A 21,948-nucleotide genomic window follows, 5' to 3' on the forward strand; every position below is an offset into this window, starting at 1 on the left:
CGTCCTTTTTACAATTTTATTTTAGGGGGATGTTTCTTGTATTGGGTCTTGTGATATTATTAATATATTGTAGTGCGTTTCAGAAAGCGAGAGGAATCAACTCCGGAACTTACAGAATTTATGAAATTATAAGAACATTGATCTGTTTGATGAATGCATGTATTGATTATTAGTAAATTATTCTGCTCCCATGGGAAAATTAATTCTTGAATTAACTAATTACGAATTGACCAATTCCGGGTTAGATGGAATAAGAATAAGATGAAGTTGAGTATTCGAATTGTTGGATTCGGTTTGGAGGGTGTTTAGCTTACGGGTTTGATCGGTTATAGGGCTGTGCAAAAGTTTAGGTAACCCAAATATATCAATCGATTCGGTCAGGTCGGTTCGATTATTCTTGATAAACGGTTCGTTTCGGTTACTAATTTTTTTAAAAATTGGATAATCGGTTTGGTTTGGTTATTACGGTATAAATAAACACAAAAATCGAACCAAGTTGTTCGCCCCCCCCCTCCCCCCCCCCCCCCCCCCCGCCAACCCCAACACCCACCCCACCCAACCGTCTTACACCCGAATCCCCAATCCCACCATTGAGCCAATAACTCTAATCCTCGCCGAGTCGTAGTCCGTCGAAAGACTTGGAACCTAGCTGTTGCCCCCCACCCAACACCTAGCCCAACCCTTTTGCACCCGAATCCCAAATCCCACTAGAGAGAGTGAATCGAAACCTAAGTCCCTAACCCTCGCCCTTGTTGTCAGAACTAATTGTTGTCGTCGTCGACTTCTGAATAGTCACCCACCTCACCGACACCAACAGATGAGATGCATAGACCCGACACTATTGCTGTTGCCCCTTCATCCATTCTCTCTAGAGCAATCATATTCAAACCATAAAGGGAGAGAAGAGAGACAGTATCAAAGTTTTTGTTCGCTTCAATTCTTGATCGATTTAGACTCGAAGGTTAACATGTACATATATGTGTATATTTATATAGTTGTACAATGCATATATAGGTGAATGATATGTATTGCAAGGTAGGTTGTATTGCAAGGTAGGTTTTATGTAACTTTTAAGTGAATGATCGTAGAAATTAACTAATGTCATTTTATTAACCATGAATAAAATTTATTCAATTTTCTTTCAATTTTAGATTTTGATGCAAAGGCTTCTCTAAATAATGAACGTTGATATTTAGATTGATGTTGTGGATGGATGCTGTTACTGTGTGTTTATATTCATATATCTGTGTTTAGATTGATTGATGCATTGTGCTTTGGATGTTGTGTGTTTAGTTTATTATATTTGAATTCGGATCGGTAGCTTATTTTTGGTTTGATATATTGATTATGGTTAGTTATTATGTTAATCGATTCAGTTTTTGGGACAATTATATCGATTCGGTTACCAAAAATTTAAATTCGGTTAGTTCGGTTTCGATTAGTGAATATGTTTAATTGGTTCGGTTCAATTTTATGTCTATGTTCAGTTCGATTATGTATGGTATTTTGGCTCGATTCGATCTGGTTATAATCGAATGCACACCCCTAATCGCTTATAAACTATTTAAATAGTTTATAGATTATGAATCTTATTTTTTTACGTGTTTGACAATATTTTTAAGAGTTTAAATGCTATGTAGTTTTTAAGTTAATTTAGTAGCATTTCTTAAAAGTTACATTCTCAATTTTTTTCAAATAAACTCTTAGCAGTTTATTGCGTTGATCAAATAAAAAATAGATTTATCTTCACATAATTTTTTAATTTCCAATCCATCTATCTTCTTCATCTTATTGCCTTCGCTTTTGCTATCGTCGCCTCTTTCCAGGTCTCTCCCTCTAGCTTTGGTCGTCACCTCCAACTCCTTCATCTTGGTCGATCGTCACCTCCAACTCCGCAGTCTTCCATTGATAGTCTTTTTGTGTACGTGTATATATATATATGTATATATAATATATATAATGTATTAATATATTTTTTATAATTATGTGTAATTTATTAATATTTAATAATAAAAATTTATTAGTTGAATATTAATTTATAATTTATTTTTATTAAAATTTAATATTTTTATAAATTTTATTTATATTATTTAATAACATGTGTATTTTTATCTTTTTATTAAATTTTAATAGTTTATTAGTTTTTTTAAATTAAACACATAATTATATAACTGACAATTTAAAATATATTTATCTAAATATATTATCAAATTAAATATTATTTAGGTTTTAAATTTTAGATAAAGGGTAAGCCAAACACCCCCTCGTATAAATATAAATTTCATTCTATTATTATAAATAATCAAAATACTTCAAGTATCCTTTGAAATTGAATCACTAGAAACGCGTCGAAAACTCTCGAAGCCTGCGGGGCCCAGCGAAAATCCGTTGATGCTAGGCCTAGGCCAGACATAGATTATAATAACATACCCTTCCACCCTTCTCTCCTACGCATTCGGCATTCCGTTTCCATCCCTGCAATTCATCAATCAGCGAGTATTCGAGATCAACTCTGCGCCAGGCGATTAGGGTTCCGGAGATGATCGAGGTGGTTTTGAACGACCGGCTGGGGAAGAAAGTTAGGGTTAAGTGCAACGAGGACGACACCATCGGCGACCTCAAGAAGCTCGTCGCCGCCCAGACCGGCACCCGTGCCGAAAAGATCAGGATCCAAAAGTGGTACACCATCTACAAGGACCACATCACTCTCAAGGACTACGAAATCCACGACGGCATGGGTCTCGAACTCTACTACAGTTGAATTTCATCCAATCTATTCAAAACCTTCAAGTAAGACGCAATTTCTGTAACTTTTCCTTCCTGTATGCGATCGTGATGTTTCTTGAGGCTGTTGAATTTATGTTTCTGGCTAGATTAAGTTTGCTCGTTTGCGAGTTGTTTGTTTACGTGTCTTGCAAATTTTATTCATTCGTCGGCATAGAACTGACAATGCGGTAGAATAGCAATGGCTGGTCAGGCTTTACTTTATCTGAGTAAGTTAATGCATGATTCAAGCTAGTCCAGACCTAAACGTAATGTGTCCCTTAACGAGGTGGAATTGCGAGTATTGCCTTATATTAGTCTAAACTATGCTTATTTATAAATGGAATTAACCACCGCACCGTCATAATGTTCTAATGTCGTAAGCAACAGAATACACATAATAAATCAGCCTGCAGCCACTATGCCTGGCATTAATCCTGATCTCTTACGAAATTCTCCGCATACGGACAGGCATTAATCCCATATTATGTGGACTACTACCTGAATTCTTACCTGAAATTCATGAGAGGAGCAAACCAATCAAGTATCATGGGTTCTTGATCGCTTATGAGATCTTTAGAGGATCACTTGTTTCTAGTGTGGTCACCATCGCTTGAGGTGATGAGGATTGTGTTCCTGTTTCTTGACAAATTGGAAGGCTACACGATTGTGTTGCTCATATTGTATATATTATTGCTTCCTGTATTCAAGTTGAAATGCTTGTAAGCTGAATTTCTCCTTATATAGTTACACACATGCAAGGTCTATGTTATAAAGGATTCCACTTGATATTCCTCTTGATTTTTGGATCAAGATTTGAGCTACTCTTTGTGAATAGTATTCTCTATGTGCTTGAGTAAGGCAAGAGAAAATTAATTGTGGTGCTTTGATTGTAATCGAGGATTAGGTATCTTCATGTTTACCGTGACACCTATTTTTCCAATTACTATATGTCATGACCCTAGGAATTACCCAAGGATATATTAGTAAATATAATAGTTGGAGTTGGCATACAATATGCAATAATTGTAATTTCTTTTCTTTCTTTCTGTTATAGTATTTTGTCCTATTCTATAGGTAGTTAGACTAGTTGTTATATTGCACATGGGAGTATGTGAGAGGCTGTTAAGCTATATATAAGTCTTAGTTGAGGTTGGATGGATTATACTTGATTTGAATGAATTCTTAATTCTCATTTCTCTCTAAGACTCTCTCCAATCTCCCTCACATTCCTCTTGTTTCTCCCCCCTTTCTCTCAATATCTCTCCCTCTTTCTACTGATTCCCCCCTTCCTTTAATTCTTATTTCTCTCCTAATTCCTATCACAATCCTAGCTAACCCTAGGGATGTGACACTGTGATATGTTTGTTGGGTGGTAAGTATTTTTGGGAAATTAAAAGACATCAATTGCGAGTAGAGATAGAAAAAAAATGAATAATTAAGTAGACATCAAATTTATGAGAAATCTCACCAATAATTAAGATGAAGCAATCAGAAGCCTAATATTACTTTTCTACCTTGAATAAAATAATGGGCATAGAAAGTCTTGATTAATTGGTAAACAAATACAGTGTGTGCACAAAAAATCTTGCCCAAGGAGTTACCAAAAATTGAAGGAATAAACTAAATTCATTTTCCCACAAAGCAGACAAGGTATACAAAAAATATCATCATCATCATCACTAGCACCTTATTCTAACCAAGTTAGGATTGGTGGGATAGCATTCATAATGTCAATTGATTTCTAAAAGTTACATTGACAATACAAATCCAATCCATGTAAAAGAACAATGCAACAAAATTTTATACCAGATGCCCTTCCTGATGCAGCTCTCTAGTGAGGGAATGATGAGATGAAGAGTCAACATCATTTTCAAATGAAAAAGTTTTTTGAGATGGCAGCAAATGAAGATAAATTGATACAGCCATGTTTCATCACATAGTCGATATTGTGAAACCGGGGGGGTTTGGGTTAAGATGCTTCATTCCATTTCAGATCTTTTATATGAGAGGATTTGATTGCTTTGATCAATGTAAAAATCTTCATTTTGACTTAATATTTATCAACATCTAATTTTGGGTGCCTAAGATTTTCTATTGGTAGTTGTATAGGCCAACATAACAAATCTTCATATTTGATTGTAGAGAAGTTAGCTTGAGTCCACTGATCCAATTAAGGGCGAGGACTCGACAAATAATTCGAGAAAAGAATATTTAGAGACAGGTTATGGTGGATGTGTGATCATACAAGAAAAAATAAAATAAAAAAAGAGATTATATTTAATAAGATTAGAATGGCCTCTATTAAAGATAAGATGAGAGAGACACAATTAAAATAGTTTGAACATGTGAGGAGAAAATCAACAGATGTACTAGTGTGGCCAGTGGATTAAATAGAGGGAGGTTGTAACATATGAGAGGGGGAAAACTTAGTGGAAAAGTATTAAACATGATATAAGATATAATGTTCTTACAAAGTATCTGACCATAGATAGAGATGTAGTACTCATGTAGGCGGCCCCTCCTAGTGGGATTAATGCTTATGATGTTGTAGTTCAGTGGATTATTAGACATTTGAAAGGTATTCTCAGATTGTGACTGTATTTTGGAGCTCCTAACTTGAAGGAACATATAGATGTTGAAATTAGAAATGTATTACTTTGCTTACTATTGAGGTTTAATACGTTGTCATTGCTAGAACAACAAAGTTAATGATTCTGATAAATATTTTCTCTAAGAATTAGGTTTAAAAAAAATTAAGAAATATATTGTGGGAGTCAAAAGTGCTTTGGAATTCATGTAAGCAACCCTATCTAGTGGGTTTAACCAAATGTGTGCTGGTCACATCAAGTTAATCAAAACAAATTTAAGTTAATCACACAAACAGGAAAAAAAAAAAAAAAACTCCAATAATCAAGTTAAATTGAAGTGAAAAGTGAATGAAATCAAATAGGCCAAACTGGACACTAAATGAAATCAAATTAATCAACAAAAAACCAAATTATTGCTGTCAAATTGGGCAAGAATATCTATATATCTATAAAGCATTAAACAACCTCGTTCTTGGAAATCCACACTTTTCCAAACCCAGAAAACAGACGGAATTCTAGGGTTCCTCCTTGGGGCAAAGGGGCAAATACTTCTATGGACGGAAAAACAAATATACCAATATGATATATCATAATATGTATAGTAGTGAGGGAGTATGGGACAAAAAATAAATCCATTTGGTGTCAGACTTGGTACAACCCAAGGTCATCATTCCCTTTTCCAAAAATTCAGTGATATATGAAAATAGTGAAGCAAGAGCTTCAAGGTGAACAGAAGAAAAATGCCAGAGACAAAAGAAAACCTTGCTGAAATCTTTACTGAATAAAATGATCAAAAGCAATTCAGAAAATAAGGTATAGCTGAGTATTTATACTAAGCTAACCTTGATAACAAATGATTGTTGCAACTTGCAACAACAGACTAACTGCCTAACAAATCTAATCACTGCTTATAACAACATAACAGAAAGCATAACAATAATAGTTACAGTGACTCAATACAATTGCAACATAGCATAAAAGAATATATGGCAGCTAGTCAAACATCAATTCCTTCTACATTCCCCCTCAAATTGGACTCCATGGTAGACGATGAAGAATTGATCTTTAGGCTGTCTGAAGTAGCAATAGAACTGTGATACATAGGTGACAACTTGAGACCAAGCTTATCACATAGAAATAAGAATATGTCCCTTGACAATCCCTTAGTGAAAATATCAGTCACTTGATGAAGAGTAGGAACATATCTGATTTCAACCTCACCATTTTTTACTTTCTCTCGAACAAAATGCATATCAATCTCAATGTGCTTGGTGTGGGAATGAAACATTGGATTCTCAGATATGCTTTTGGTTGCTAGGTTACCACATCATAGAATTGGAGTATGAGCACATGGATAACTTAACTCCGAAAACAGAGACTTGAGCCACAAAACCTCAGCCACCCCCTGTGCTATAGCTCTATATTTAGCTTCTCCTACAGATCTAGCCACCACATACTGTTTTCTTGAGCCCCAAACCAATAAGTTCTTGCCAAGGAAGACACACAACCCACTAGTAGACTTTCTAGTGACCTCACAGCCTGCATGATCCACATCAGTGTAAACAGTTAAAGACAAATAAGACAAATCACCAGGAGAAGGAGCAAACTGTTGATATTAGGACTTACAAACCAGGAACAATGAGAAGAAAACTTCCACACAAACCCTTTCACACTCATGAAATTAGAAAGTGTTAGGATTAGGAGTTCGTAGAAACTCAATTCAATACTCTTAGTTTGCCAATTTCTCAACACTCCTCACCCGAGAAACATCCACAACAGAAAGATATAAACTGGAAATGAAAGAACAAAGAAATTAAAGTAAGAGACAACCAAACCAAGCAATAGGTGTAGATTTATCCTGGTTTGAACTGATCAATGATCAGTCCTACATCTAGCCTTCAATTCGAGAGCAAATTCCACTAGAAATCAGAGAAAACAAATTACAAGATCCCATAACTCTCTATCACACAAGTGCACCTCCCTTACCACGGGATTACAAAGACTCTCCCACTCTCAAAGCCTTTTCTCCCTCTCAGCAATCTCACTTGTATTCAGAGACATAATTGAGTGAATGAATGTTGATATCTGATCACCTAGCCCTCGCCTCCTATTTATAAACCATAGGGGCGTTAATTACAAGACTGGTTATTTTATATATCTAATGACTAAAATAACCTTTATAATATAACATCTAAGTTAACTACTTAAACTTAGAAAAATTAGAAATCCAATCGCACTTCATTCTTCTAACGGGATCTTTTTTTTTTTTCCTCTTCTAAACAGATTCCTCCATGCAAAAACCCAACAGAAAGCTAATGAAAGTAATCAGTTAAGAAAATATAAGAACAGTAAACGAAAAGATCAAACCACAAGAGAATGAGATTTGTCTTGGTTCGGAATGCACTTGGGCAAACCTACATCCAATAGTCCAACAATCACAGAGCAATCTTTATTTAGTTGGAAATATGATTAGTACATCAACCTCTTGCCTTCATCTATATCCTCGAGTACAATCCTCTCATTCTCTCAAGAATACTCAAGAACTAAATCCTTATCACTTAGCCTCTCTTTTCTCAAGAATGAAAATAGCACTCAAATCACAAATGAAAGTGAGAACTCCCATTCGATTGCCCACTGCCTTCTTATTCATAGAAAGGATGGACACCTCAATGTAACTAACCAACATTGGGATATTACAATTAGACCCAAAAAACTAAGTAAATTACACTTGAAATTTGAAACCTAATTGTTCTAACTTCCAACGGATAAAACACCAATATTTCACTAATTTCCTATCGCTCGAACTCGGGGCAAACACAACAATACTCCACCATTTGTCTTGAATTCTTCACTCGATAGCCTGAATTTGCTCTCATCTAGAATGTAAGACAAAAAACTGATCATATCAGACACAAAACACATTAAGAATAGATAAACAATGCTGTAATTTAGACATAGGGACAACTTTGGTAAACATGTCAGCTGCATTTTCTTCTCCTGCAACTTTTATTAGATTTATCTCTTCATTTTCAAGGATTTCCCTAATGAAATGATACCTAACATCTATGTGTTTGGTTCTTTCATGGTGTGAAGGATTTTTAGCCAAGTGAATAGCATTTTGGCTATCACACATTAGCCTAACCTTAACATGTATTCCCAGTAGTTCACTAATGATTCCTTTAAGCCAAAGTCCTTCCTTTATATATATATATATATATATATTGCCTCAGTAACAACAATATATATTGCCTCAGTTGTGGATAATGCCACCACCGATTGCAAGTTTGTTTTCCAACTAATAGAAGATCCCCAAAGCTGGAATACATAACCTGTTGAAGACATCCTCTTATCAATGTCTGCAGCAAAATCTGCATCTGTGAACCCTAAGATGCAAGGTTTTTCTTTTGGCTTCCCTCCACCATAAACCAAAGTTGTACCTAAAGTCCCTTTAACAACATACCTAAAGGTCCATTTTACATCACTCCAATGGGCCTTACTCGGATTGGCCATAAACCTACTAGATACACTCATAGAATAGGCAAAATCAAGTCATAGTTGTTAAAGGCGCGCCTAGGCGCAAGGCGCCAGTTCAACTCCTCGCTTGGACCGAGGTGAGGCGATTTCAGTGAGGCGCATGCCTTGCACGGTGAGGCGTCGAGGCTCGCCTCATGAAACCTAGGTTTTAATTAAAACTTAGGCAGCCCAATTCCTCCCCTCTTCTCAGTTCCAACATGTATACATTACAACATATTTACATTTCTTTAGTTTAAGTAAATGTCCACATTTTCTTTTATTTATATTTTACCTTCCATTTACTTTAATACATAAATGTAAATAAGAAAGTACCCCCCATTTAGATTCAATAAAAATATCTAAAAAATCAAAATTTATAACAATAAGAAAATAGAATTTTGATTTTAGTACAAACTCAGGATTTAGCGATTTTACCACCCCCAAAATACATACCTACTATTTCTTGAAAAAATTATTAAAAATAATTTTAACAACAATGAATATTAGCTATCAAAATACCGGGAGATAGTTTTTCAAAATAAAAACATTTTCTTATATGTCTCCTTATAATGCGCTAATCTTTCAGACTTAGAAAAATAACATTTTTCAAAATGAAAATATTTTCTTGATTGAAGGGGATGATGAAGATATTGACCTTGATGTTGATGATCTCCTTGATGATGATTGATTAAAACTTCTTTATTGATTGTGGACTTATAGTGTTTATATGTTTGTGTAGAACTTTGCATGATGATTGGTACTTGTTTGAGTTTGAGACTTTAAGTTTGAACTTTGATGATGTTTCTAGTTTAGAATTTGCATGATGAATGAAACAACTTTGATGATGTTAGTTTAGAATTTGAAGATAATGAATCGTTAATGATATGCATGTGTTATTATTGATAATTTGATAGTTTTTTATGATTTTTCAAGATTTTGAGTTTTTTTTTTTTTCTAAAAGGTGAGCCTCGCAAAGGTGCCTCGTGCCTCAGGCTCCAGGACCCTTTGCGCCTCGTTGCGCCTTTCAGATCTATGAATCAAGTCTTGTACAAACCATGATGTACATTAAGCTCCCAACCACATTAGAGTAGGGAATTTTACTTATTTCCTTAATGCCTTCTTCATTCTTAGGAGATTGCTCATGTGATAATTTAAAGTGTTGGGCAAAGGGAACCGATACAGCCTTTGCATCACTCATGTTGAATCTCTTAATCAACTTGCTAAGATAGGGTTTTTAAGACAAAATTAGTTGCCTATGCTGCCTGTTCCTTTTAATCTCTATGCCCAATGTCTTCCTAGCTCTTCTCCTAGTTCTTTCATCTCAAATACTGATTTCAAACTCAGCTTTAAATTCCTGATTTCTATAGCTGATTGACTAGCAATCAATAGATCATCTACATATAGGAGAAGATATATAGATACATCATTTGGCATATGCTTAAAGTAGACACAACTATCATATGAACTCCTCTTAAACCCTTGGGACAACATAAATGAGTCAAATTTCTTATATCATTGCCTAGGGGATTGCTTTAAACCATAGAGAGATTTCTTAAGAAGACACACCAATTCTTTCTTTCCTCTCACCTCAAACCCCTTTGGTTGTTCCATAAGAATATTTTCCTCTAAGTCTCCATGTACAAAAGCTGTGGTGACATCCATTTTCTCTAAAATTAAGTGGTGACATCCATTTGCTCTAAAGTTAAGTCCTGATGGGCTGTTATTGCAAGTAGAATCCTTATTGATTTGTGTCTCACTACGGGTGAGAATACCGCATTGAAATCTACACCGGCCACTTAAGTAAAGCCTCTAGCCACTAGCCTAGCTTTATACCTATGTTTATCCTCTTTCCTAGCACCCTCCTTAATTTTGTATAACCACTCACAGCTAACAACCCTTTTCCCTAATGGTTTTTCTACAAGAACCCAAGTATTATTTCGTTTAAGAGAGTCCATCTCAGATTGCATGGCTTCCTACCACTTCTGAGAATCTCTTGACCTGATTGCTGCTTCATATGAAAGGGTTCCTCCCCCATTTCTGCAGTTGCACTTGTCTAGGCTTAAGACACTAAATCAGAATAACCATATTTGACCAGAGGTTTGGAAACCCTCCTCTGCCTATCCCTAGCTACATTGTACCTCTCCACATCAGGAGGATTTTCTAAGGAGGAGGATTCTTCATAATCCTCTTGTTGCCTAGAAGAGGATGCTTCATAGTCACCCTGTTGACTTAGAGAAGATTCTCCATACCCTTCATTTTCCTCTTGAAGGTTTAGGTCCTGGTCTTGAGGATTATCTTGGCCTCTATCTAATGGTTCTTCAGATAGATCTACATCTAATGCTTTACCTTTCTCGGCGTCCTTGGATTCTTCCTTTTTCTCAAAGTCTTTTATATTAGATCCCTTATCAAAAGTGACATCTCTACTCACAAAGGTTTTAGGCATATTTGGATTTAAACTCCACAATTATAACCCTTAACTCCTTTCGGGTATCCTATAAACAAGCACCTAATTGCTCTGGGGTCCTACTTGCCTTGCTTAGAATGAGCATAGGCTATACACCCAAATACCCCAAAATGGTCTATAGTAGGCTTTTGACCAGTCCACATTTCATAAAGGGTTTTAAACCCTATGGCTGCGGATGGTGATTTGTTAATAACATAGGTTGTCGTAGATAAGGCTTCTCCCCAAAAAGATTTGGAAAGCCTAGCATGAATAATCATGCACCTTAACTCTCTCTAAGAGAGTTCTATTCATTCTCTCGGCTAGTCTGTTCTGCTTGGGATTTTTTGGAGCATATAGGTGTCTTAGGATACCATCTTTGATTACATAGGTGGGCAAATTCCTTATTACAAAATTCCAATCCATTATTAGTCCTAATGATCTTAATTTTGCTTCCTTTATGATTTTCTATCATAGTTTTCCAGGTTTTGAAGGTTTCAAAAGTTTTATTCTTTGAACTTAAAACATAAACCCAAACCATCCTAGAGTAATCATCAATTATGAATAGAAAATACTTAGCTCCACCATGGGTTAAGGTTTGGGAAGGGCCCTAAAGATCAGAATGAATATATTCTAGAGGAGCCTTAGTGGAATGAATAACCTTCTTAGGAAATTTAACCTTGACAGATTTCCCAAATATGCATGTTTCACATTTGTCAATAGTTGTTACCTTTCCAGCACTTGCAATCCCTTGCTTAGCCAATTCCTTAAGCCCTTGCTCACTAATGTGAGCCATCCTCTAGTGCCATAACCTGGACTGCTTATAGGATTTTACCTCTCCTAATGCTGACTCTCCACCCACTGTGGATGCTTGCAACATATATATGCCATTTTGAAGTATAACCTTCATGCATATGAGGTACCCCTTTGCTACCTGAAGGACTCCACCAATTCCTCTATAGGACTAGTCATTCTTGTCTAGTTCTCCAAGAGATATTAGATTTCTCTTCAAGTCTGGTACATATCTTAAAACAGACAGTGTTCTAATTATTACCATCATACATTTTGATTTTAATATCTCCAATCCCTTTGATTTTACATTCCTGGTTGTTTCCTAGAAGCACTTTACCCCCATTCATGTCCCTAAAACTTAGGAACCAATCCCTATGAGGTGTCATGTGGAATGAACAACTAGAATCTAATACCCAGGCCTGCCTATCCTCAGTATTTGACACAACAAGTGCATCTGTACTGTCATACTCAAACTCACAGATTGATGATGAGATTTTAGCATTCCCCTTATTATGAAATTCCCTCTTTTTCTTAGGGCAATTCCTTTTAATGTGAGCTTCTTCCTGACATAAGAAACATCTTACGGGTCTCCTACCATTTTTAGACTTTGATCTATACCTACCCTTAGTTATTTGATCCTTCTTATCCGGCCTTAACCTAGTTGTCAGAGCATCTCCTATAGAATTCTTGACTTCTATCTTTTGTTGAAGTTATTTGGAGTTTAAAGCTCCAATAACATCATCCAAAGACAAGTTTTCTCTTCTATGTTTTAATATGTCAACAAAAGTCTCATAAGATCTAGGTAAAGAAATGTAAAAGGACGAGAGCCTTATCCTTATCGTCATACTATATATCAATATTTTCAAGATCTAAACAAAGTTTTGTAAAGTCATCTATATGGTCTTGCAGCTTCTGGCCTTCTCCCATTCTAAATGAGAAAAATCTGGTTTTCAAGAACAATCGGGTGGAAAGGGTCTTGGTCAAGTATAGGGTCTCTAGTCTATTCCATAGGGATAATGCAGTGGTCATCTTGGAGACCTACCTTATCACCGAGACTAAGAATCAAAGTATTATAGGTTTTTTCATCTATTTCTTCCTTTTGTTTACTTAATTCTTGTTTATGTTTAGCAATGCTAGATTCGGGCAATTTATTTTCTTCTTCTAGTGCCCCTTTTAGTCCTAAGTTCCCTAGAAGTGCTTTCATTTTGAAACAAGCCTTAGGAAATCAAGAATGCTTGCTTAGATTGATATTGAGAGGACTTTGAAAAAATATACAGGTTTACAACTTAATCTCTTTCCTATAAATACAAATTTACAGGAAAATAAAATATAGGAACAACTATCTCATAAAGATTAGAAGATAAAACAGATATAAAATACAAATTTACAACAATTATCTACAATTAAAAACATAATTTAAACAACTTAATATAATCTGATTTAATCTCTTCACCAAGTGTTGCAAAGCTTCCACACTCCTCTTTAATTTAGACTTCTCCTTTCACTTGAAACCTCATTCTCGTCCAACACTCCCCCTTAAGCTGGTAAATAGATGGAAGCTATTCCCAACTTGCTAATTAAGTACTCAAAATATGGTCTTGCAACTGCCTTTGTTAAAACATCAACTACTTGATTAGTGGAAGATATATAGGACAAACTTATTCCTTATTCTATTTCTCTCTTTATAAAACTTCGGTCTATTCTCACACACTTCATTCAATCATGCTGCACCAGATTTTTAACAATATTGATAGCTGATTTGCTATCACTAAATACCTTTGTTTGTTGAGATAAAGACATCATCAAGTCTTCCATTAGCCTTTCCAACCAAATGACCTCACATATCCCATGAGCAATTGCACGAAACTCAGCTTCGGCACTACTACAAGCCACAACTGATTGCTTCTTGCTTCTCCATGTAACTATATTTCCCCAAACCTTAGTACAATACCCTGAGTTGACCGACATCCACATAGCCTTCAATTCCCCTATTTTCAGTTTTCTTAAATATCAATCCCTTCCCCACCCTTTAGGTATCTTAGAACATGATGAACATCTCTCATGTGTCTTTGAGTAAGAGAATGCATGTATTGATTGATTACACTAACTGAATAGGCTATATCTGGCCTTGTTAGTGACAAATAGATCAATCTCCCTACTAACTTTTGATACCTCTCTTTTTTCACTAGAGCATCACCACAGGAGAACGAGATTTATCTTGGTTCGAAATGCACTTAGGCAAACCTACATCCAGCAATCCAACATCCACAGAGCAATATTTATTTAGTCGGAAATATGATCAGTACATCAGCCTCTCGCCCTCATCTATATCCCCGAGTACAAACCTCTCATTATCTCAAGAATACACAAGAGCTAAATCCTTATCGCTTAGCCTCTCTTTTATCAAGAATGAAAACATCACTCAATCACAGATAAAAGTGAAAAATCCCCTTCGATCACTTGATTGCCCACTACCCTCTTATTTATAGAAAGGGCAGACACCCCAATGTAACTAACTGGCATTGGGATATTACAATTAGACCCCGAAAACTAAGTAAATTACACTTAGAATTTGAAACCTAATTGTTCTAACTTCCAATGGATGAAACACCAACATTTCACTGATTTCCTATCGCTTGAACTCGAGGCAAACACAACACAAACAACAAGCCTAGACCAACAGTCCCCTTGAGATACCGAAGCAACCGTTTGCAAGCTAACCAATGTTGCAGTTTTGGAGAGGGCAAAAATTGACTCTAACTTATTCACCACAAATGCTATATCTGGTCAAGTATCTGTCAAATATTGAAGAGAACCAATGATGGTCCTATTGAGGGATGGCTCAAAAGATAAATCACCCTCATTAGTTAATCATGGGTGTAGCATAGGGCTTGCAATCTTGCATTGCTATCTTTTTCAATAAATCTAAGGTATATTTAGATTGACTGAGATACACACCGGTGGTGTCTCTATAAGTTTCGAACCCTAGGAAGTAATTGACAGATCCTGGAGTCTTGAGGGCAAAATGAGTATCAAAATTCTAAATATATGCTTGAAGAGCTATAGAATTAGAACCCGTAACAAGAATATCATCCACATACACCAAAATAAACAGTACATACTTGGAGGTCCTTTTAATAAATAGAGAAACATAAAAAACAACTCTTATGAAACCCCATTCTTGCAAGGCAAATCTCAGTTTGGTGTACCAAGCTTGAGGAGCTTGTTTAAGACCATAAAGAGACTTTTTCAGTCTACAAACATGCGAAGGAAACTGAGAACAAAGCCCTCAGGCTATGACTTGAACACCTCTTCACTGAGGTCACCATTAAGGAAAGCATTGAAAACATCTACTTGCTGAATATTTTAGTCAGAAGTGACATCCAAAGATAACAATACCCGAATAGTAGGAGCCTTGATTCTTAACATCTATTTGTAGCCAATAAGATTCATATCAGGAGAAAAAGGAATAAATTCCCATGTATCATTATGTTGCAATGCAGAAAATTCTTCTTTCATAGTTTTAGCCCAATTAGAATCTAAGAGAGCCTCATGAATAGAATTAGGTTCTAGGGAACTCTCTAAGGCATGAGGAGAAGTGACAACAAGCTGCTTAGATTTAGACCTGGTGATCATAGGGTGAATGGAGGGAGCTGGAGCAGGTTTATGTTTAGGTAACTTGGGTGGAATTGGCTGCTAATCAGGGGCAGTGGTCATGGGATAGGTAGAAGGAGGAGAAGGACCAGCAGAAACAGAAATAGATAAGGTAGGGATAGAGGGTTGTGCTACTTCAGGAGAAGGAAGGAAGAGAATGAAGGAAAGTAGTGGAAGAATTGTTGGAAGCTGTCTTGGAGTGAGAAAACAAAGAAGCAAAAGTTGAAAATAAAATAGAAAATGGGTACTCATCTGGATTAAATTACACATGCCTAGACACATAGACTCTACCCGATGGATGCAAACACTTATATCCAGGTTGAACATGAATATAATCAAGAAACACACATTTGGTAGAATGAAAATCAAACTTGTGCTTGTTATAGGCTCTAATATAAGGAAAACAAACACATCTAAAAGGCTGAAGTTCTAAATAGTTGGGTTGTTTGTGGTAAAGTAGTTCAAAAGGAGAATGAAACTTGAGAGGTGAGGCTGGTAACAGGTTTATGGTGTAGACAAATGTTTGAAATGCTTCTACTCAAAATTTCAAGGGTATATGAGCATGGGCTAATAATGTAAGACCCATCTCAGCTATATGTCGATGTTTTCTTTTAACTACACCATTTTGTTGCTATGTATAAGGACAAGTAAAACAAGGCTGAATGTCATAGGTATGAATATAAGGTAAAGAGGCTTTAAATTCTCCATCATTATTAGTTTGTAGAGCCTTAAGTTTGGAATGATACTGTAATTCAACAAATTTATGGAAGGTTTTAAAAACGGTCAAGGCATTAGATTTTAGTTTCAAGGGATATAGCCATGTATACCTAGTGTAAGCATCAAGAAAAATGATATAATATATGTACCCTTTAGTAGAAGTGACAGAGAAGGACTCCACATAATCTAATAAACCAATTCTAAAGGCTTCTTTGTTGTAATTTCGCAACTAGCAAAAGGAAGATGATGTAATTTCCCAACTTTACAAGAATCACAAAAGGAAAGATCAGAAGTGGAACAAGGAATGTTGATTTTATTCAAAATGAACTGAAGTACATGGAAGGAAGGATGCCCTAATCTAGCATGCCATTGCTGACATGCATTGTTAATGTGGGCTACATTTACACTAGAAGACTGAATAGGAGAGAACAGACTCTGCCCTTTGCATTTATTCAAAGAAGTAGGAAACATTAGTAGCAAAGGTTTTGGGCTTGATGGATGGAACAACCTTGGATACAACATGACCAAATGCTGGGGCCGTCTGGTAAAGCCCATCTTTAAGAAGTCCTCGAAGTAGCACCAGCCTTGAATCCTTTTCCTTAACCAAACAAGAATCAGAATAAAACTCAGCAATAACGTTATTATCCCTAGTAAGTTGAGAAACACTAATAAGATTTTTCTTCATATGACGAACATGAAGAACATTAGGTAAAGAAATGATGGAAGTGTGGGAGTTGTTTGAGTATATAATTGACTAAGACCAACATTAAAGATAGAAAGTTTCTTACCATTACCAACGACAACTTTGTCAACACTGTTGTATGGAGAGTGAATAGACAGGTTGTTAAGGCTGGAAGTAATGTGGTTTGTTGCTCTAGAATCTACAAACCAGGAAGGGTCACTATGATTGGAAGACAAGGAAGATTGAGGATGTCTCTCTAAAAGTTGGGGCAAATGGCCACAGTGAGCGCTTGATGTAGACCCTACTTCAGTCAAGAAGATTTCATTAGACTCAATGGGAGCAACTATAAACACCTATGGATCAAACTGCACCATACTACCACTTTTGCCAAAGTTTTGATTTGAAGTTCTTTGAAAATTTCTATCAAATCTATGGTAACATTTGTCCACAAAATGACCAGGTTTACCACATAGCTGACAATATATCCTCTTACCTGTAGACCTATCACAGCCTCTTCCTCCTCTATGCATATAACCACCTCCACGTGAAACAAAACCTCCTCTACTAAGAAAACCTTCTCTAGTAGAATCAGTGCCATTTCTAGGCCAATGAGAGGCAATATTCACATGCATGGATGGCGATGCACCAATATCAAAATTAAGAACAGGGGAATTAGGCATATTCTTTGCAGCGAGCCTTTGCTCATGCATCAACAAAAGCTATTAAACCTTCTCTAAGTTTATATCATTCATCTGATAGGTAATGAGACTAACCACAATCTCATAGTCATTGTCTAATCCATTAAGAATAGCCAGCAACAAATCTTTATCATTTAGAAATTCACCAATAGCTGCTAGGGCATGTCCTATGGTCTTAATTTCAAAATATAATCATTGACAGAAAGAGCATCCCTCTTTATAGATTTCAATTGTTGCTTTAATTGAAACGATTTTGCAACAGTTTGCTGAGAATTATGGTTTTCAAGAACATTTCATACCTCGGCAGATAATTCATAATAAATCATCTGTGCAAGAACTTCTTTATCTATCGTAGAAAACAACCAACCAAGCAATAATTGATCTATCTTGATTCAATTAAGATACTTGGGATTGACTACCTGAGATTCAGAATCGGAGGAGGCTAGATCAAAGACATACTTCAAAGGTGGCGGAGACTTGTTGATGAAAGGAAGGAGATCGAAAGCCCAAATCGTTGCCAAGATCTGAGCCTTCCAGAATAGGTAGTTGCTGTTACCTAGCTTGATCGGTATGAAATTAGAAGCTTTCGCCACTTGAGAAATCGGACTGTGAGGCCAACGACAGAGTAGAGGAGGAACGAGATAGGGAGGAAGAACTGAATTTTGGATTAGAGGCCATTGACGCAAGTTTATGGCTCTGATACCATGAAGCAAGAGCTTCAAGGTGAACGGAAGAAAAATGCGAGACAAAAGAAAACTTCGCTGAAATCTTTACTGAATAAAATGATCGAAAACAATACAGAAAAGAAGGTATAGCTGAGTATTTATGCTCAGCTAACCTTGATAACAAATGATTGTTGCAACTTGCAACAACAGACTAACTGCCTAACAAATCTAATCACTGCTTATAATAACATAACAGAAAGCATAACAATAACAGTTACAGTGACTCAATACAATTGCAACATAGCATAAAAGAATATACGGCGGCTAGTCAAACATCAATTCCTTCTACAAATAGAAGAATCAGAAAGCCAAAAATTCCAAAACATAAAGCAATAATATGAAAATAGTTGTAGACGTTCAGTGAAATATGAAGAATCAGAAGGCCAAAAATTCCAAAACAGATGGCTTGCTGTGTTGTAGGCCTTGTGCAGTGATGATAAAGAAACCCAAAGTTTTTTCAACAATGAACTATTAAATATTAAAGACAGAAGGGGAAGTGAGGAAAATTGAACATACCTATTGCAGGTGCCAGAGAAGGTTGTGGTTTATGGTGGTGAAGGAGATAGAATAAAAAAACTGAAGAATAGGGGATGAAAGAGGTAGAATCAAGAAATAAATTGAAGAATCAAGAATGAAGAGGATGTGGTTTGAAGAGGGTGATTGAAATTGATGAAGAATTTCACTCCGGAATTGAGGAAGAAATAAAAGATTTTAGTGAAACATTTGGGTTTCGGACAGACTTGAATGAATTGTGAAGGGGAAATGGGCTTTGGGCCTTTGGTCCTAATTTCCCATCCTACACCCTAAACAACAGTGTTCAGGTTGCTGTGGCAATCAGGTGGGTTAAGCTGTTGAACTGGGCTAGTTCAGCTGGGTGTTGGTTCAACCACCTGGTTCTTAAAAAAAAAAAAAAAACTCTGGTTTTATGGTCAAAACCAAACCAGTGTCCCAGTTATTCTACTGATTGAACCAGCTAGTGCAGTCTGCATTTCTTAACATTGACTAGTAGTATGGTTGAGATGAAATTGTTGGGTGCACAAACTCAGTTCATTTGGCTACAAGCCTTACATATAGTCCTTTGTATTCTTGTTAGATTGGTGAAGAATTTAAAGTTTAATTATTGCTTTATCAGCCTAGAATTGTAGACAGAACCATCGAATCCTATGGCAGATGTTTAGTCTCTCCCAGTTACTTATTCTTCGGAAGTACCATTTTGGTATTAATTCAGAATGTCAAATTTTAAAAACTCTCTTTCCCGGTTAGAAATACAGAAGCATTCAGAAAACCTATTTTATCAAGGACCTCGAGGAAAGAGACTGTTTTTGTACGAAGGGCTTACTAATTGTACATTAAAGTCTGGGAAGAAGATTTAAGTCTGCTACAGTTGCTAAAGTCTAAGGCTGAGTGTACCTGTAACACTTGCCCCTGGCCTTGGGTAACCGAATATATAGTATGGTCCTTGGTTTTTATTTCTATTTGTGCAACATGGAGCAACAGTCTCTGTGCTCCTTGAGCTGTTTCTGATGCCTGCTGTGGCTTGGGAGATTGTTGCCTTGAAACATCCATTCATTTTATTTTATTTTTTCCCGCATCAGATGATTAACTCCGAACTAATCAATCTTTTTTTTTTTCGTTGGATTTCCTCTGACAGGTCTGGGTCTCGTATGGAAATGCATTGGCAAGGGCTGTTCGTATCTCAACCAGTTCCCCGGGGGGGGGGGGGGGGGGGGGGGGGGTGACGTACGTAGTATGTATATTTGATTGGTCTAAAATAACTGTGCGGGTTGGTAATTTCTGCTCCGTTTGTAATCTGTGAAAAGGCTTTCTAAAGGATATTGACAACATTTTTTATTTGGTGTTCGGTTCTTGAAACGTTATTTTGATTTTGAAGTGCAAATGTTTATGCCTTTAGTCCTTGGATGCAATGCTCTGTTTAAACCTATTTATTGGAACAACTGAAGCAGCCACGGTTCTGGATAATTGCGTGGTGTAGGTTGGGTGGGTAATTGTAGGTTGCTCACGATATTTGTGCTTTTTCACTACAAATGCAAAAATTATGGGACAAGATGACTTCAATGCGGGCAACGAAGCCCAAAAAGACGTGGATGGATGAGCTTCACTTATCCGATGCTTGTCGTGGTACCATACAAATTTTTATTTTTATTTTATTAAATTTATAATTAGGATTTGGTGTGGTAAATAGTGAGGGGAGAGGTGTGGGTATGATGAGACAGCAGACAGGTCGTATGGAGAGATGGGTGGGGTGGCCCCACGCCACCACGGGGATTTGCTTACGCCGTTACGCTAAAGGTTTTTGGATTTATTTTATAATCTGTTTCGTTTTTCTTTTACTAGCGCTTTCATATCATACCCCAACCAATTTCTGTTGTTTTTGAATTAAGACTTTGTTAGGTTCCTCTCCACCACCTAAATTACTAATATGTCTTTTGTTTTTTGTGTATTGCTGAAACCAAAATTAAGCAAAGAAAAAAAATATTGAAACAAATGCCTCTCAAATGGTTGAATTGTTTTTTTATTTTATTTATTGTCAATACAATCAATATATGGGGTTGTTAAATTTTTTGTTAAATATTTAGAAGTACTTGGACTGTACTCAAAAGACATATGAAGAAGACCATGTGTGTAACTAGATAGAGTTGCCATGACACCCTTTGACATATGTGATATAGTTCTTCTAATTTTTGTAAATTTATGTTTGCTAAGTGAATACATTTTTCTTAAAATGGAATAATATCCTCACTAGTGGAGACAGTCAATAAATGAGGCAAATTTTAATATATACAAGTGAAAAAGTAGAATGATCCATGTTTTGATAATAGAACTTCAGTTACTAACGTAGGCCATCCATATCCATATAAGAAGTTAAGAAAGGAACTTACATTAATTCATAAATGAACATTAATTGCATATGTTTTGGATATTGAAAGTAGAAATTTGATGCATATAAATAGCACATACCCCAAGTTAGAAATTTTTATACCAGGAAGGATATAACTGTGTAACATAATATCTAATAAAAAGTTATCCAATCATTTTTTATTTTTATTACACACACACACACATATATATATATATATAGAATAGAATATTTTATCGAAAAATTCAACTCAACTTGAAAAATAAGCAAACCAAATTGAGGTTGTAGATTTAAAAAATAGAGAGTTAAGATTATATATAGTTTAAAGCCCTAAATTAAAGCAAATAAGAAACTGACCATTAAACTTGTACAACGTTGTCTCCCCCCCTATCTCCTCTACCCTCTTGGCGCTTACCCATTTGCCAAGCAAAATAATAAAATGTTTTGCACGTGAGGTGGACCTCTTGGATCTCGTGTAGTAGATCATCCTCATTT

At 36.0% G+C, this 21,948-nt stretch overlaps 1 protein-coding gene across 1 annotated transcript; it reads left to right on the top strand.

Annotated features, from left to right (window-relative positions):
- Positions 1-2,427: 2,427 nt before the first annotated feature.
- LOC127807768 (ubiquitin-like protein 5) lies at positions 2,428-20,486 on the top strand. Its single transcript, XM_052345842.1, has 2 exons — positions 2,428-2,790; positions 20,227-20,486. Exon 1 carries the CDS (start codon positions 2,540-2,542, stop codon positions 2,759-2,761), a length of 222 nt encoding a protein of 73 aa, XP_052201802.1. The 5' UTR covers positions 2,428-2,539; the 3' UTR covers positions 2,762-2,790; positions 20,227-20,486.
- Positions 20,487-21,948: the final 1,462 nt, after the last annotated feature.

The sequence above is a fragment of the Diospyros lotus genome, chromosome 1, assembly GCF_014633365.1.
Source record: "Diospyros lotus cultivar Yz01 chromosome 1, ASM1463336v1, whole genome shotgun sequence".
Taxonomy (NCBI): domain Eukaryota; kingdom Viridiplantae; phylum Streptophyta; class Magnoliopsida; order Ericales; family Ebenaceae; genus Diospyros; species Diospyros lotus.

Excerpts from the sequence above, each read along its gene's own strand:
- LOC127807768 (XM_052345842.1), top strand. The coding sequence starts at position 2,540 with ATGATCGAGGTGGTTTTGAACGACCGGCTGGGGAAGAAAGTTAGGGTT.